This window comes from Lynx canadensis, chromosome A2 (assembly GCF_007474595.2).
Source record: "Lynx canadensis isolate LIC74 chromosome A2, mLynCan4.pri.v2, whole genome shotgun sequence".
NCBI classification, from domain to species: domain Eukaryota; kingdom Metazoa; phylum Chordata; class Mammalia; order Carnivora; family Felidae; genus Lynx; species Lynx canadensis.
Window position 1 is genome coordinate 61,182,565 of NC_044304.2, and position 16,233 is coordinate 61,198,797.

Here is a 16,233-nt window from a genome sequence, read left to right on the forward strand (position 1 = left end):
TTTTTTTTTTGAATTAATTAATACCTATACTCAACGTGGGGCTTAAACTCTCAACCCTGAGATCAAGAGTCACATGCTCCACTGGCTTAGCCAGCCAGGCACCCCCCCTGCTTTTTCCTTTTGCTGACCTGTCTCTTCCAAGCCACAGAGCCAGCTGGGTGCCCTCTCCATCACAGGCCTTATGTGTACTCTGATTGTGTTGGGGCCAAGAGGAAGAGTTCTTGTAAACAGTACAGAGGGTAGTTTACTCAACATGTATTTCTGGGGAATTCTCAGCACATTTCAGAGCTTGGATCTCCCTCCAGTAGGTGGGGGGTGGTACGTGACTCCAGCCAGGGCACCTACTTTGAGGCTCTGGCGTGAGTGATGTGTTAGGCCAGCAGCACACAGGGCAGCCCTGGGCGGGGGTCTGCGGTGAGCCTTGCGTCCCGCCCTCCTGGGGTCCCCGGGCTCTGAATAGAGGTGCCCCTGGGCAGCTAGGATTCTTGGGAGGAGGACGGCATAGGGCCCCTGCCCTCAGACACGCAGGGTTCTTAGACACGGCTGCAAGTGGTTCAGGGTACCCTGGGAACAGTCTGTCTCTCGCATGGTCTGGTGGATATAGCCACTTCTTTTGTAGTGTGGCTGTGTTGGACAGGTATACATGTTAAGCTTAGTAAAATTATGACCATCAAGCACTATGACTGCCAAGCACAAGGTCCACTCAGATCAGAAGCAAGTAAGTGGCCCCCTCTCCCCCCTCCCTCCCGGAGTCCCTGCCCTCCCGCCCCGGCCTCTCCCTTCCTCTCCAGCCACTGAAGGGCCAGGCAGAACAGGAAGACAGGGTTTGCATCCTGGCTCTGCTGTTGACGGCCCTGTGACCTTGGGGACTTTCTTTCAAGAAAGAAACTGAAACTCAGAAAGGCAGTCCATAAGTAGAGGAGCTGGCACCTGGCTTCTAGGGGGTTTGTGGGGTTCGTGGAGTCCTGTCGCGTCTCATTGCTGACCGTCTAGCAGCACAGGGCAGGTAGACATCTCTTTAACCATGGCTGTGCGTACTTTCCTTTTGAACCTTTGTTAGAGCCACTCACTCCCCTGGCAGAACCCCCTTGCCTCCCCCCCACCCAGTGCTTGTGAAACATGGCCTTGCTGCGTGTGGGGTGTCAGGATCCTCTGTGTGGTCCTGCCCGGCTCACCCCACCCTCCCTGTCTTTCATCAGACAATTCTTGCTCTTCCTCTGGGCCCCTTCCACACTTTTCCACCTCCGTTTTTCCTTCTACTGATTCTTTTATGATTGTTTTCTCTTCTGCCTCAAGATAAATTATTTGAGGGTGAACACAGTGTTTTTCTAGTTTCTCTGTACTTTCCAGAGCACTCTGGGTCCAGCAGGTGCTCAGTAGTTCCAGGATAGATTAGAAAATGTTTTTCTCAGGGCACCTGGGTGGCTCAGTCAGTTGAGCGTCCGACTTTGGCTCAGGTCATGATCTCACAGTCCGTGAGTTCGAGCCCCATGTCAGGCTCTGTGCTGACAGCTCAGAGCCCAGAGCCTGCTCCAGATTCTGTGTCTCCCTCTCTCTCTACCCTACCCCACTCACACTCTCTCTGTCTGTCTCTCTCTCTCTCAAAAATAAACACTAAACAAATTTTTTAACAAAAAAAGAAAATGTCTTTCTCGCTTTGTAATTAATCCTGATCTAATCCCATTGAATAATCCTTGTTGCCTTTTCTGTGATTGTGTCACACGATGCACAGACTTGACAAGTATCACATGTCGATCGTTGCTTCGTTTCCCTCCTATGAGACCGAAGCTGCGTCTCCCCCTCAGTGTCATGTCAAGTGCGGGCCTGGGCACTGGGGAGGGCCACAGGGTCCCTGGTGTGTCCGCCAGTCTTTCCTGGTGGCCTTGTTCACTAAAACACTTTCTGACTTCTCTTCCCTTTCTTGTGCAGACGCTCGCGAGAGGCTTCGGGACGAGAATGTTTCACTTAAGGACTTGTGCTGCTAAGTTGAGGCCGTTGACGGCCTCCCAGACTGTGAGGACGTTTTCACAAAACAGACCGGCCGCAGCTAGGACGTTCGGGCAGGTTCGGGGCTATACCGCCCCCGTTGCTGCTGAGCCCTTCCTCAGCGGGACTAGCTCCAACTATGTGGAGGAAATGTACTATGCGTGGCTGGAAAACCCCAAAAGCGTACACAAGGTAAGGCTCTCCGAGCAGACGTCTTCGTGTGTTTGGTGTCTCGGCCTGCCATCGGCTGGGCATCCAGGTAAGTGTCAGTGTGCTGAGGAGCCCTTGGGAAGGCAGGCGGCTGGGAGCCCCACCGACCGGAGTCCTCCACATCAGCCCAACCACGACCGCCATGCCACCGGAGGAGCGCTTCCCTCCCCTTGACAAGCCGCGCACTTGAGACTTGCTTCCGGGAACAGAAGGCCCATCTGCCCTGCGAGGGTGTGAGAAGGACGTGCTCCACCTCCAGCATCTCCCCGAGGACGCTGCAGGACACAGACAGCGGAGACAGGCCGTGGCCAGAGCGGCGACCCTGTTGGATGCTCCCCAGACCCATCATGCCAGGAGCACCTCAGAATCATCACATTGGTTTCTGCGCAAATGGCATTTCCAGTTAGCATGCCGTGTTTTTCCTCCTGTATCTGGAAGTGAATTCCCTGCAGGCTTCTTTCTGATGTACTTCTGTTGCCTGTGAGGCACGTCCTCCCGGTCACCCGTGTGCATGAGTCTGCCCACAGGGCAGGCCTGGCCTCTAAACTTGACTGGTTCTGACACCCATTTCTTGTGTTCACATTGGGCGGCGGCCCCACGGTAGGAACCAGAGGGTGGTGGGTCCACAGGTTGCCGTCATGCCCCGACGCAGGCCAGGGGAGGTTTGGCGGAGACAGTGCGTGTGAGGTGCTCAGGGCCTGTGCAGAGGAAGCGCCCGACGGAGCCTGGCTGCCATGTGCTGCCGGCCTCGCCCCTTCCTCACTTGTGAATCTTAGGGTCTCATCATCAGAAGGCAGCCTGCTTCCATCAGGCCCCCGAGAATCCGCTTTACCCTGAAATGGTAGTGGTGTGTAAGCTTGGATACGTTCATGTGACTGCCAGAGCCGCCGGCCCTGTTTCGTTGCTAATGCCCTCCTGGTCTGACCTCACTGCTCAGGGCACCCAGCCGGTCATTCCCTACCAACCTGGAGGCCACTGGCTCCCTGAACAAGGTGAAGCCTGGTTTCCTGTGAGAGTAGGTGTTCCCTGGCCTGCAGACAAAGACTGCCCACAAGTGCGCTGTAGGAATGGCCGTACCTGGCCGGCTGGCAGGCACTCTGCAGGCAAGTGTGCACAGTGCACTCTGGAGGGGTCAGGTCGGACAGTCGTCTGATGCCCCAGCCTGTCCCTCTGCCTTCCTTTCCCCAAACACAACCTCTTCGTGGAACTAGCCACGTCTTGTATGTGTGTTGACGGGCCCAGGCTCAGGAGCGTCCACACCAGTGCCTGGCCTCGGACTGCGTTGCAGTTAGGAAGCGCACCGTGGCTCCGGCACAGAGCACAGACAAGTGGGGCTGACACAGCACCACGGCTCCTGCCGGAAGCTTCTTGAGAAGGTTTTTATGGGGATCTGATTGTAGACCATGACGCCTAAATGGGGCCAGTTTTCCTTGAAAAAAATTTTTTTTCTATTAGGTTTGCTGTTGTTGTCAGTAGTTTGAGTTAATATCATTATGACTATTATTACTGGGGTTTTTTTTCCAAAATCCTTTTTAATCTTTATTTTTGATAGCGTGAGCAGGGGAGGGGCACAGAGAAAGAGAAACAGAATCCGAAACAGGCTCCAGGCTCTGAGCTGTCAGCACAGAGCCTGACACGGGGCTTGAACTCACCAACCACAAGATCATGACCTGAGCCGAAGTCGGACACTCAACCGACTGAGCCACCCAGGCGACTTTGATTATTACTGGTTTTGGGGTTTTTTTTTAAGGACTTTTTTGAGAATCCAAGAAGTAGTGTGTGCAGTCTGGGCTGTCGGGGAGCCCCCTGATTTCATTCCCACTCATCATCACCAGTAACAGGACTAGTCTTAGGCCAGCTGAGGCCCTGTGGACCCCTGGGATTTACTCTTTAGACCAGCTTTTGGTTCAGCAGAAAAATTGAGGGTCAGGTATAGGGATTCCCCATGTACCCCCGGCCCCCATGCCCGGTCTCCCCTACCATCGGCACACATGCTGGGGTTACGACATTTATCAGGCTGGGGAACCCACGCTGACACATCTTCTTCGCCCAAAGGCCCCTCGTGGTGGTATGTGTTCTGAGGGTTGGGACAGGTGCCAAGTGACATGTATCTCTGTCATGGTTTCCCATGGTATCCCAGTGTTTCCACTGCCCTCAAAGTCCTCTGCACCCCACCTGTTCTTGGAAAGTGTTTTTACCACATGGTTTCAAGGAAGCCCCTCAGAGGTTCTCAGGCCGGGAAGGGGCGGCCATGGTGCCCGTCCATCCTGGGAAGGACAGCACACCGACAGGTCCACTGACAGGCACAGGTGCCATGGGGCCGCGGTTTTGGGGGGAATTCAGGAGGGGCATGGCCCTTGGACTCTGCAGGCCAGAGCAATCACCACATGAAGATGCCACAGAGACATGGAGGACGCCAGAAAGGGACTTTTCAGTTTAATGAGAGAGTACGCACAGGCTATCATCCCCGGGTCCGATTTTACATGCTAGTTTCTGTTGCCAGGGTTCTTCAGGGGGTGCACGTCAGTGGGTGTGTCCTCGTCCACCATCCCTACCCTGTGGAATTGATCACTTCTCCAGGTTTCCTTGGAGGCCCCACACCTGTGTACGTGCTGTTGCAGAGACACAATCTGGAACTTTCACCAGATTTTAGAGGCATCAGCGACTACAGAAGTCCTCAGAAATAATTGACTACATTAAGAATGCCTCATTTGTTCTCGTGTTTTAGAACCCATGGTTCAGGGAGAAATGACGATTAGATTTTCAGGTTTAGACTGAGTGCCTCTGATCCCCCACTTGTGCGTTGTTGTGGGGTGCGGCCTCCTTGTCCTGAGGGCTGCTTCTGTCCCCTCCTCTGTTGGCACAGAACTTGTTCGTATTCGGCAGGAACAGCACAAGCTTAGCATCTCCCCTCCCTGCCCTACTGCACTTAGCTTTCTGATTACTTCTGTAACATTTCCTGTAGAGAGAAGAGTACGAAGTGAGCCTCTGTGAGGAGACCCACATCCACCTTCAACGGCACTCTACAGTTTGCTAGGCCTTAAACCTCTTCCTTCCCCACTCATTTGTGCTGGTTGGTTTCTTGGGGGCGGGGGCGGGGGCGGGGGTGGCTGGGAGAGTCTGAAGGCAGATCCAGACCTGAGTCATTTCCACACAGCTCTAACCAACACAGGGATGTCTTCCTAACCACACCTAACAAAGTTAACAAGATAATTCTCTAACACCTAATCCTCAGCCTCAGCCAGCTGCCAACTGGCCAACTTACGGTTGGTTGTCATACCCCTGTTTTTAAAGAACACTTCTATTTTGAAATGTCTAATTATGGAAATTGGTCAAGTAATTGAGCAATTTGGAGTCACAAGCCCCTCATGCTGCTGGTGCCCAGGTCAGTGGCTGGCCCCGACGGCGCCCGTACGGGCTGCAGGGGCCCCCAGCCCCTCTGTGCCCCCTGCTGCGGCCTCCCCCACTGTCCCCTCCAGTCCTCCACACCTTCCCAGGCACAGCTCACCGCCTGACCCCCTAGGAACCCCCAGCCGGGGCTTGTGATGTCAGCCTGCGAAGCCTCCCTCATGGGGTCTCAGACATTCTGGGGACAAGTCAGATGGCAGCATCTTTCGTTTATGTCTCAGAAACGCATAGAGGCAGAAAGGCAGATTGCCCCATTTATGTGTCAGACAGGCAGGCATTGGGAGCCCCTGAGCCTTTGCCAGGCCCCATTTGTGCACGGAGGCACGTGCCCACCCACACACAGAACGATGTCAGCCCTGGTGCTGGCGGGAGACCCGCCAGACCTGTGCTCGCTGGGCCCCCCACAGCCTCGGAGCTTGCTTCCCCCACCGGTGGCCTCGGCCCACTTCCTAAATGCCGTCTTCCTCTTTTCATAACCGCATCTGTTTCTTATGCCATTCCTGGGTCGGCTCCAAGTGTAATGACAGCTCTGGTCCAGCTCGGTCACCTCACCCGAGGTGGAGTCTCCAGACTCGGTCCCACCTCTCGGGGCTCGGTCGTGCCCCCCTTCTGGCCTGGATAGCTCTGCCTCTTCCACGCTCATAAAACACAGTCCTGTCGTTTTCTGTGAGTGAACCAGATCAGCAGGGAAAAACACAGCCCCCAATTCATGGTGACATGTGCCTGCTCGCTCTGTGGTTTTGAACCATCCCGGGCTGTGCTTGGAGAACCGTGGGCTGGCCCCCAGGGGCGGGGGGGACACCTATGTTGAAGGTCCTTGGAGCGCTTTGTGGGATTTTGGTGAGGGAGGCTGCGAGCCTCAGCCGTAGTGGCTTTGTGTATTAAGTTAACCAAACAGGTGGAGTGCTTTCCCTGACCTTGGTATTCAAGGGGCTTTCTACCTGCATGGTTCAGTCCAAGGACAAAGTGAGCATGTGTGAAGAGTGAGAAGCAGGAGTAGCGCCTTCCCTTATGCGTACATCAGCCCAAGGACAGCGGGGGGCGGCTGTTGGGACCCTGCAGGGCCCTTTGTGCCCAGGCCAGGTGCCACCTCTCCTGGGTGGGCTGTGATGAGCGAAGCCCCGAGGGGTCTGAAGATCCTCGGGCTCTCAGGGGTTGGAAGTGAGCCCGGGACTCAGAGCCCACGAGGGGACGTGCTGCAGGCCTAGGAGGACCCACCGTCACTGTCTGGAGGGACTGCCGCCTTTAGTCCCTCAGGCAGAGGCCCGTCACCGTCTGCGGAGTCCACGGGCAGAGCAGAGGCCACTGTCCTTGGCTGGTCTTGGGTGGTTGCTGGCATTTTGCTCGTGCGCCCTCTGGAGAGATGGTGGCAGAGCCTGCCCAGAGATGTTCCCTCCCCCGTGCTGTGCTCTGACTGCACGTAAATTCTTTCAGTCTCTGTAACCAAGGAAGTCCCAAGCAGAACCCCCAGTTTTTAGCTGCTTCTAGTATGAAGTGTTCCACGGTGGCAAGGCAGTTCCCGACCCCAGTGCGTGGTCAGTCCTTGCCTTCCAGACACAGTGTCCGTGGATGGAGGGGTCAGAGCCCCACTGGAGGGCAGGCATACACGGTGTATTCGAGGAAGGCCGGGACCCAGTGTTTGGCACAGATAGAGCACTTCAAGGTGGGTGTGGGAACCGTCCAGGGCAGCCTTTGCGTGTACACCCACGCCATGGCTGGGCTGCCATGCACAGTCACCTGGATGCTTAGGAAATAACACAGGGCCACCAGCACACTTCCTGAGCCCACAGAGCCCGTGTGCAGGGGGCTGGGGAGGACAGGAGCCTGGGAGCAGCACCTGCTGGCCCCAGTGCCACCCTTAGCTTGGGGAGCTGCTGCTGCATGTCTGTAGGGATTAGCCTGAAGGAGCCAAATCCTTGTTTCAGGATGACCGCTGGTAACTTAATGCCCCAAGTTTCATGTTTGTAGCAGCTAAACATTGTTAACGTTGGAACTCAGTAACGCGGTTGTCTGTGAATGTGCTGGGTCCAACCCCAATGACTGTGGGTCACTAGATCATCAGCCTCGTGGTGGCCTTTGAGCCTAGGGTTCGGTCCGTTCCGAGGTGGCCAGAGGCTGCCTCACCCACACTCCCCAAGCTGGCTTTACAGCAGGGTCCTTGGCAGGATGCCAGCAGAGGGTGGTGGTGGCGTCAGGTGACAACATGTGCCAGACCAGGGTTTGGTGTGCAGGCGCATGGCGCCCCCTGGTGGGGCAGCGTCTGAAGGGGACTTTGGAAAAGGGGAAACGGTCTGGTCACCCTAGAACCCAGAGGCGTACAATTTGGTGTCCAGAATCAGCATCAGTCGCGCCCGTGGTCAGTGTTGATCAACAGCTTCTGCAACAAATCCAAGTATCCTGCTGCTTTTCAAAGCATGAGCAGGTGTGAAAGTGCCAGACATGCTCCTCACACTTGCAGGCGAGGCGTTGGGCACACACACTGCTCAAGCCGCTTCCCTGAGACAGGCTTGTCGCCACAGGGCCCTTCGGTCACACGCTGTGGGGGCCTTCCTTCCCAACAGCAGAAGGGCGCCAGGTAGCACGTGTGCCACCCTTCCGAGACCAAAGCTTCTTGAATGGCCTCTGGCATGAACTCCACAGCCGGGAAGTAGGCCCAGAGGCGCTTGTGATCTGCTGACTGAATAATTTAGGGCAGAGTCCACTTGGCTCACTGACCTGCTCACACCCATGTTGCTGGTGAGCAGTCCTATGCTGACCAGTGCCAGCACTTTCTCTGAGCTGAGGTGGGGCCTCTGGACTCTGGAGGCTGCAGGTGTCTACAGCTGACTCCCCCACCTGGCACCTCACCTGACCCCCCACCTGGCACCTCACCTGACCGCCATCTAACCTCCCACCTGGCACTCACCTGGCACCACACCTGACCCCCCATCTAACCCCCCACTTGGCACCTCACCTGACCCCCCACCTGGTACCACAGCTAAACAGCACACTTGCTGGACTCAGCCTGTGAAGGAGTCTGAACCTGATTTATCTCAGTTGAGCACCTACTGTGTGCAAAGCCCGGGGACATTGCAGAGGAACAGGGACCTGTTTGCAGCCTTGCACGGGCTTCCTCTGCTTGGCTCTCAGAACGTTGGGACTGCAGGGAGCGCCTGGCAGGTCTATGGGAAATTGGGGGAATGCGAGTGCCATGGCTTTTGGGACAGAGCTTCAATTACCTAAAATTTAAGAATTATGGGTTCATTTTGACCAGAATATTCCACTCGTTTACATTCAGAATGTACCATGTTTTGGTGGTGGTCTCAGCCCCACAGCTCCGCTGATGGCTATGCCCCCTTCCCACGCAGCCTCTGCTGGCTCCAGCCCTTTCTCTGGTCTTGTCTCTGGCAGGTCCCTTGGGTCCTCTCCTTGGGCTCCTCATACCAGCCATCCCCCAAACACCATCTCTTCTCACCTCTGCACCTGTTCCTGCTGCTCCGGAGAGAAGGGAGGGCTTCCCACAGTCATCCCCCTGGCCCCAGGCTTCCGGGACACTGCATGAGGCTGCCTTGGTGTGACCATGGGACCAGACTTTGGAGTAAAGTGCTCACCTTGTGTGTGCGTCCCGTGTGCCTTTGGGAAGAGTGTTCACGTGCAGGGAGAAGGTCATGGGAACCCTCTGGTCCTGGCAGGAGGAGAAGCTGGCACCTTTTCGTATCCCCCTCAGACTACCACTTCCTCCAGCGGTGGGCAGAGGACTGGGTATCCATTACTGGCCACCGGAGGCCACTCTCCAGACCGCAGACAGAAGCCAGTTCGGCTCGGCTTGTTTCTCGAGGTGTTCAGAGACCTGTGCTTTCTCCTCACTCCTTGCTGGGTCACCCGAGTGACTGCTGGAGGCACAAGTCCCTGCGCCGTGGACTGGGGCATCCACACAAGAGCACGCGATCGTTAGGGATGAGTCTGGCTCAGAGAAAAAGAGAACTTCACTGAGGTGGCCAACATGGACAGGGTTTTTCTTGACAAGAGCTTGGGGCCACCTGCCTTGATGGCACATCAGCCTCATACCTTCAGGCTCAAGGAGCCTGTGGGCAGGCACAGGCGTCCTCTTCTGGAAGCTTCCTCCTCAAGGAGGGGAGGGGCGCCCCTGAGCAGTGCTGCAGCCTTGTGGTCACCTGTCCGCGCACAGGTCTGTAAAACCTGCCATCCAGGTGTGTGCGTGTGAGGGCTGTGGTTGTCAGATAGGAAACTCTCTGTCCAGGTGGTGGCAAGGGGCCCCAGTCTGGAACAGGCGGGCAGAGGTGAGAGAGACAGAGAGAAAGAGGCTCCTAAGGGAACAGAAAGCACTAGAGGGACAAGACGCGCCCTCCACTTTCAGGCAGACTTTTCTGAGGTCTGACCAACATGAGTGGCAGCGCGGCAGCGGGTTTGCAGGTGTGCATGGCCTCCCGGGCTGCTGTCCTTGGGCGGGTCACATGAGGGCAGGTGCCCAGCCTGGCCGGGTGTTGGGGGTGAGCACCAGGGGAGTGGGTGCTGGCTCCCTGCTTTCTGCAGGACTGCCACCAACCAGTTTCTTCTGACCGCCTCCAGCGCGAGCAGGGATCGTGGCCATACGTTTGTCCTCGGCCAGTTGAAAGTCACCTGGAGTTGTATTCTGAGCACAAAAGAAGGTCAGAGAGAGGAGGCCCGATGATGGCGATCGCCCCCTTTCTCAGGGCCCGGGCTGGACGGGCCCCCACAGCCCTTGTCTCCCAGCTGTGCCCTCGGTGTCTGCTGGAGAGGCCTTTCATTTCGTCATCTGCTTGGCAGGCGGGGGGGGGGGGGGAGGACGGGTGAGCAGGGCCGTGTACTTGGGGTTGCCCGCCAACCTGGGTCCCCGCTGCTCAGGGCTGCGTGCTGGTGGTTCTTGCCTGGCTGCTGCTGCCGTCTCAGGCAGGGGGCTTTTTTCAGGTCAAGGAGAGCCCTGGGCCACAGCCACTCCCCAAATGCAGGGGCTCCCTGAGACCTGCTGGCAGAGCTCCACGAGGTGAGAAGTTGGGGGGGGGGTGTCCTTGTAAGGAATCAAGTGGGTGCCAAGCAGCGGGGATGAGAGGGTGGGGAGGGCAGCCTCATCTTCCCCAAGGAGTCCACACTGAGGTGGCCTCTCTTTCCCTCCAGAGACTAAGGCAGCTGCCTTCTCTGATGGACATGTGTCAGAAGGGCCAGCATAGTAGGACGATGTTTGAAGGGGGAGGGGGGTGGCCCTGGGCCTCTGAGTCCTGGATTGCACAGGGTGTCTGGCCTCAGGTTTCATGCCACAAGGTGCTTTTGTGTCGGTGTTAAGGCAGGTGCCCCCAGAGAGCCACACTTCCCTCCCACCGTCAGGTGGCACACTCCAGCTTAACCAGAAAGGTAAAAACAGTTAAAGCGTTTTAGAATTGTTACTGAGTTCTAAATCACATAAAGTATACAACTCAGTGTTGGACGGTCATCTTGTTTCTGGTTTGATTTTTTTTTAATTAATTTTTTTATTTTAAGTGTGTTTATTTTGAGAGAGAGAGTGAGAAAACCCCAAGCAGGCTCCACACTGTCAGCACAGAGCCCGATGTGGGGCTTGAACCCACGAACCCTGAGATCATTACCTGAGCCGAAGTCAAGAGTCAGACACTTAACCTACTGAGCCACCCAGGTGCCCCTAAAAACCAATTTTTCTGAATACAAAAGGAATATGTTCTTATTGTAGAATGGTTTAAACATTCTGCAAAGCTCCCTCAAAAGTGGCTGTAGGGAGAAGCCAGACTGTCCTGCAGGAGGCGGTGCTCTGGGCCAGCACAGTGAGCCGGTAACACCGGTGATGAGCTTGTGAGCGGCCACTGAGGGGCCATGGACTCAGTAGGTCTGTGCCCTGAACAGCACTGAAGAGCCCTTCTGAGAAAGCCAGAAGATGGCGAGGACCAGTGTCCTCAGCAGACCCACTTGCTGCCCACTGAGCCCCGGCCAAGCCACTCCGGAAATGGTCCTGGTAGCTCTTCCTGGGCGGACGAGCACAAAAGTCCAGCGACATTCCTCCTGTCCAGACTTTCCACGAGTCTAAATCAGAGCTTACTGACGGAAGAATCTTGGAAACTGGAGTGTGTGTGGCCGACAGGAAAGACAGTGTTCTCGTGTTTCTGAATTTGCCACTTTTCAATAGTGTTCTTTTTCTCCACAGGAATTTTACTGAGTTTTCATCTCCCTGACCTCTAAAATATTTACTTTAAGCCTCATACCTTCGCATGAGATGATAAATTATTCTAGTTCGTGGTATCTACACAGATCAGAAATTGGATAATCCAAACACGGGATAAGCAAATGTAGGAGGAAGAAGTAGATGAGGTGGCTCACATGGGCCTGGAGGAAACTGCCTGCAGGTCACGTGTGAGCGTCTTTCCCCGCGTGAGTTGATCTTTACAGCAGACCTGTGAGAAGTACTTGTGTCTTCCGCTCACAGATAAACCGAGCCCAGCAAGTCAGGAGGCTCACCAGGATGTCAGGGCCAACACACCAGGTCCCCTCTCTGAGCTCGCTCCCTGGGCCCTTAGCTCCAGAGTCGCCCTCCTGAATTACCAACGAGACTGTTTGTCTAGGGTCCGGTGAGGGAGCCCGGCAGGCCGCCCGATACAAGCTCCCGGCTCCTTACAGGCCCTGGTTCCATTTTGCACCTGGGGACACGAGCATGAGCAAAGCCAGCCTGGGCCCCCAAGGCTGTGCCCAGTCTCTGGGGTTTGGAGACACACTTAGGATGCCCCTTCCCCCTCAAGTGGTCTCGTGGGGACAGCTGTAGAGCTGCAGGCCAGGGGCCAGGAGCTCTGGTCTTCGCGATAACCGGACTGGGGGCAGATGGGGTGGGAAGGCCTGCGTTCACCTGCCCCCCGGGCAGCCTGCCATAGAGACACTCGGCATGTCACTGGGGTGTGGCATTGCTGGGCGACGTTGAGCCTTTGGGGTTTTGATGGCAGGGCAGCCTCAAGTCCTCTGCGGGTGGGGGTGAGGAGGGGTGTCCTGTGGGGATGCTGGGAGCAAGGCCCCGTACTTCAGGCCTGGGATCAGGCCGTCCAGCGGAGGAGCACATCAGCCCCCCCAGGATGGGACTTGCCTGACAAAAACAGAGCTCCTTTGGGCTAAAGATGAGTCCTATGTCCTAAGTGATCAGGATAACGTGAGTTCTTTGTTTGTCTTTAGTCATGGGACATTTTTTTCCGAAACACCAATGCCGGAGCGCCCCCAGGCACCGCCTACCAGAGCCCGCTCCCCCTGAGCCCAGGCTCGCTGTCCGCCGTGGCCAGAGTGCAGCCCCTGGTGGAAGCCCAGCCCAACGTGGACAAGCTGGTGGAGGACCACCTGGCAGTGCAGTCGCTCATCAGAGCCTACCAGGTAGGGCGCCGGCCGGGCGGTGGCACATCTGTGACACCGGGCGCTCTGCGTGAACTGTCCTATAACTAGCACCCCACCAACCCTGAGACACACCCTCCCTGCCTGGGGGCCTGGGGAGCACACCTGAGATGTGCCAAGACGGAAGGAGCCAGGACAGTTTGACCCTGTTTGCATATGTGAACAGCTCCTCATTTCTTCCCATAAGTTGGCAAGAAGAGCTTGTGGGCAGGGAAAGAAGGTCATAGCTGGGGGGTGGGGCGGGGTCCTAGCCACCGGGAGGGAGCAGTGATCAGGAGGGGTGTGCCCCTTCTCAGTCGCCAGTGTCCGGATACGACAAGAGAAAACGAACCCGCAGGGACAGAAACTGAGCCCGCAGACACGTGAGGGTGGAGCAGTGTCCAGGAATGTTCCAGTTGGTGATCAGCACCACTGAAGGGAGTGTCAGGGCAAGTGGGGCTCCCCTGACATTTCTTCACCTGACGGGGAAGAGCCCAGAATTCAAACCTGAGCACCTGTTCTGAGGGTAGCCCCGAGAAGGATAGGAGGAGAAGTCAGGCCTGGGGTGTCCCTCCGGGGGTCCCTAGACACCCAGGGTGTCCCTCCCGAGGTCCCTAAGCACCCAGGGTGTCCCTCTGGGAGTCCTTGGCACCTGGGCTTGCTGCAGTCTCCTCATCCGTGTTCTGTCTCCAAGAGACAGCACGGCTGGGGCAGGTGGCACGGGGGAGGGTAGTGGGTCCTGGCGAGCAGACGGAGAAACTCTAAGCCAGTGGCCAGCAATGCTCTCCAGCATTGTTCAGTTGAAAGAGGCATATTGGGTGGCTTCTGACTGTCGCCTGCCTCCTGCAGCCTTAGTAATGTCACCTGGTCCCGTGTCCCTCCAGCAGCCGCCCCTTCGCAAAGAGCTAGCACACAATCGTGGGCGAAACAGTCAAGACTTAAAACTGGGAGGGATTTTCTTCCTTCTCTTGCTCCTTGGGCAGTTGGGATCAGATGGGAAGGCCCTGTGCCTCTCGGCGGGCCCAGCTAGGTGTAGGGCAGACCCCCAGTGGCCACTGCCCCCCCCAACTCTGGGCCAGCACCTGCTCATCCCCTCTCAGGGTGCAGAGGTGCTGAACTGTGTGGCTTCACGTGGGAGTGAGCACCCAGCATGTCCCGCTCCACTTACCCAGGGGGCAGCAGGGCTCCCCAAAACTGATCTCTGAACCGCCAGGTTCATCCGTGAGCACAAGTGTGCTTCATGATGACAACTAATCTTGTTGTTTTGGGTTCAGGTTGGACCAGGTGTAACATCCCCCACAGCCCGGGTCCTGCTAACGCCTGCCTGTGTTATTGCTTCCAGGTCAGGGGTCACCACATTGCAAAGCTTGATCCTCTCGGCATTAGTTGTGTAAATTTTGATGGTGCTCCGGTAACTGTGTCTTCAAACGTGGGTGAGAATGCGTCTGTAAACGCTAATTTTAATGTAATTTTACTTTTTTTTACCCCTTCCCTCTTTTTTTTCTCCTGTCCTCTTGTGTGTGACCCCTCCCTCGCTGGCCCGCTCGTAGATACGAGGGCACCATGTAGCGCAGCTGGACCCCCTGGGAATTTTGGATGCCGACCTGGACTCCTCCGTGCCCGCTGACATTATCTCATCCACAGACAAACTTGGTGAGGGTCTGGGGGCGGCCAGCGCCGCGCCGCCGCCCGGTGTCACATCTGTGGCGGCCAGGGTGTCTTCAGGCGCCAGGGAGAGACTCTGAAGTTTCCTTCGTTCTGATCACTCAATATTTAGTGCGTTTGGGACGAGTTACGTTTATCCCAGCTTTTCAGCCAGACAGTGTGAGCTCAATTGTCTGGGTCTCAAAATTGGAGAGTAAAATTTGGGGCAGAAAAGGTTTGTGGCACAGAGGAAAAGATGGCCTCGCTGGGCAGGCAGGTCAGAAGACATGCCGGAGGCCAGCTGTGCTGGCTGGGTGTCCAGATCCCGGTGCAGTGTGGCCTCCACCCCTCCAGGGACTCTTCTCGGGGCCGTGGGCACGCGCTGTGCTCTTGGGCACGAGACATGGCTGCCTGTAGCGGGCGGGTCCGTGCTGTGCGCTGGCTGTCAATCCGTAAATGCTGGTGATCACACCGAGGAAACTTTGGAAGGTGTCCCGGCGTGCAGGGAGGCGTGTGTGTGGCGCTCGGGCACTTGCTGTCACGCGTCCCCACCCTTCCTTTGCCACCGCGCAGCACAGGGCACTGGGTTCACCCTGCAGCTGCTTCCTCCAGTTAATCTGCTCTCGGTCACTGTGCCACTAACCTGTGCTGAGACATGACTGATCTCGAAATGGCCAGGTGTCCACAGACACACCGTGCATGCTACTAAAACTGACGATTGCCTACCTGCCTAACGCTGCCCTATCGGGGGCACGGAACCCACCTCCTCGAATAACGGTCTCCCGCACCGTAGTGTCCCGGCACCCTGTAGGCTAGGTTTCAGACCGAATCGCTGCCGTCTCCACTGGAGAAACGCTGCTGGGGGTACCGGGCTTCCTCCCTTTCCTCTCCACCCTGCAAGCACTCAGGCCCCACTCTACCAATGCTTGCCTGTCCTGAAGCCCTGGCTGGCGCCTCCAGTCCTCCCCAGGGAGTCCCCTCCAGGTGTGGAAGGCAGGCGAGCCGCCCGGGGCCAGCTGGGGGCCTGGGGCCTCTCCCCCAGAGACCAGTGAGGGCCTGGGAGGCTAGTGTTCCCAGACACAGGAGGTGGGGGCTGCCATCTCCCACCTGACACCGCATCCCATCTGGGGGCATCCGTGCTGGCAGGGTGCTTGGTATTAAAGTGGACCTTTCCTGCTGGTTATGGGCTCTCATTAGCACTGCAGGGAGGGGGGCACACAGCTCTGCTCTGCCCCATGTGAGGCTGGTCAGGCCAGGACCGAGCTGCATCCTGCGGGCTCTAGCACAGGATGCTTACAAGTCCCCCGACTGATCTGTGCAGGGTGGGAAGCCTGTGGACTCTTCAGTATCTGTTCACAGCACTGGCCCGGGGCAGAGGCGGGGGTCAGGGCAGGGCTTACATCATGCTTTCCAGTTCTTTCTGGGCTGCTGTGGCCTCCCCTTAACATTCCATCTTAGAATAGTGTCCCTGGGCATTTGTGCTTGTGTGAAGTTGAGCGTCAGCATGGAATAGTTGTGCTGAGTTCTTGCTTTACGTGCAAACACTGGAAATAGCGGGTCTGCAGGTGCAAACACTGGAAATAAATCTGCAGGAATGTCAGTTTGGCACGTGCAGGT

The 16,233-nt window shown here is 56.7% G+C and overlaps 1 protein-coding gene across 6 annotated transcripts in view; it reads left to right on the forward strand.

The window, feature by feature from the left end:
* OGDH (oxoglutarate dehydrogenase) overlaps positions 1–16,233 on the forward strand; it is a 65,833-nt gene that overhangs the window by 13,529 nt on the left and 36,071 nt on the right. For 3 of the 6 annotated variants that reach the window (XM_030307601.1, XM_030307605.1, XM_030307603.1), the window contains exons 2-4: positions 1,930–2,178; positions 12,784–12,975; positions 14,523–14,625. In XM_030307601.1, the coding sequence (XP_030163461.1) occupies positions 1,957–2,178; positions 12,784–12,975; positions 14,523–14,625 (517 nt within the window). In that variant the 5' untranslated portion in view covers positions 1,930–1,956. Of the gene's footprint in view, positions 1–938; positions 1,007–1,929; positions 2,179–12,783; positions 12,976–14,314; positions 14,406–14,522; positions 14,626–16,233 lie in introns of those variants that run through there. The other 3 variants (XM_030307604.1, XM_030307606.1, XM_030307602.1) reach the window with 2 other exon arrangements.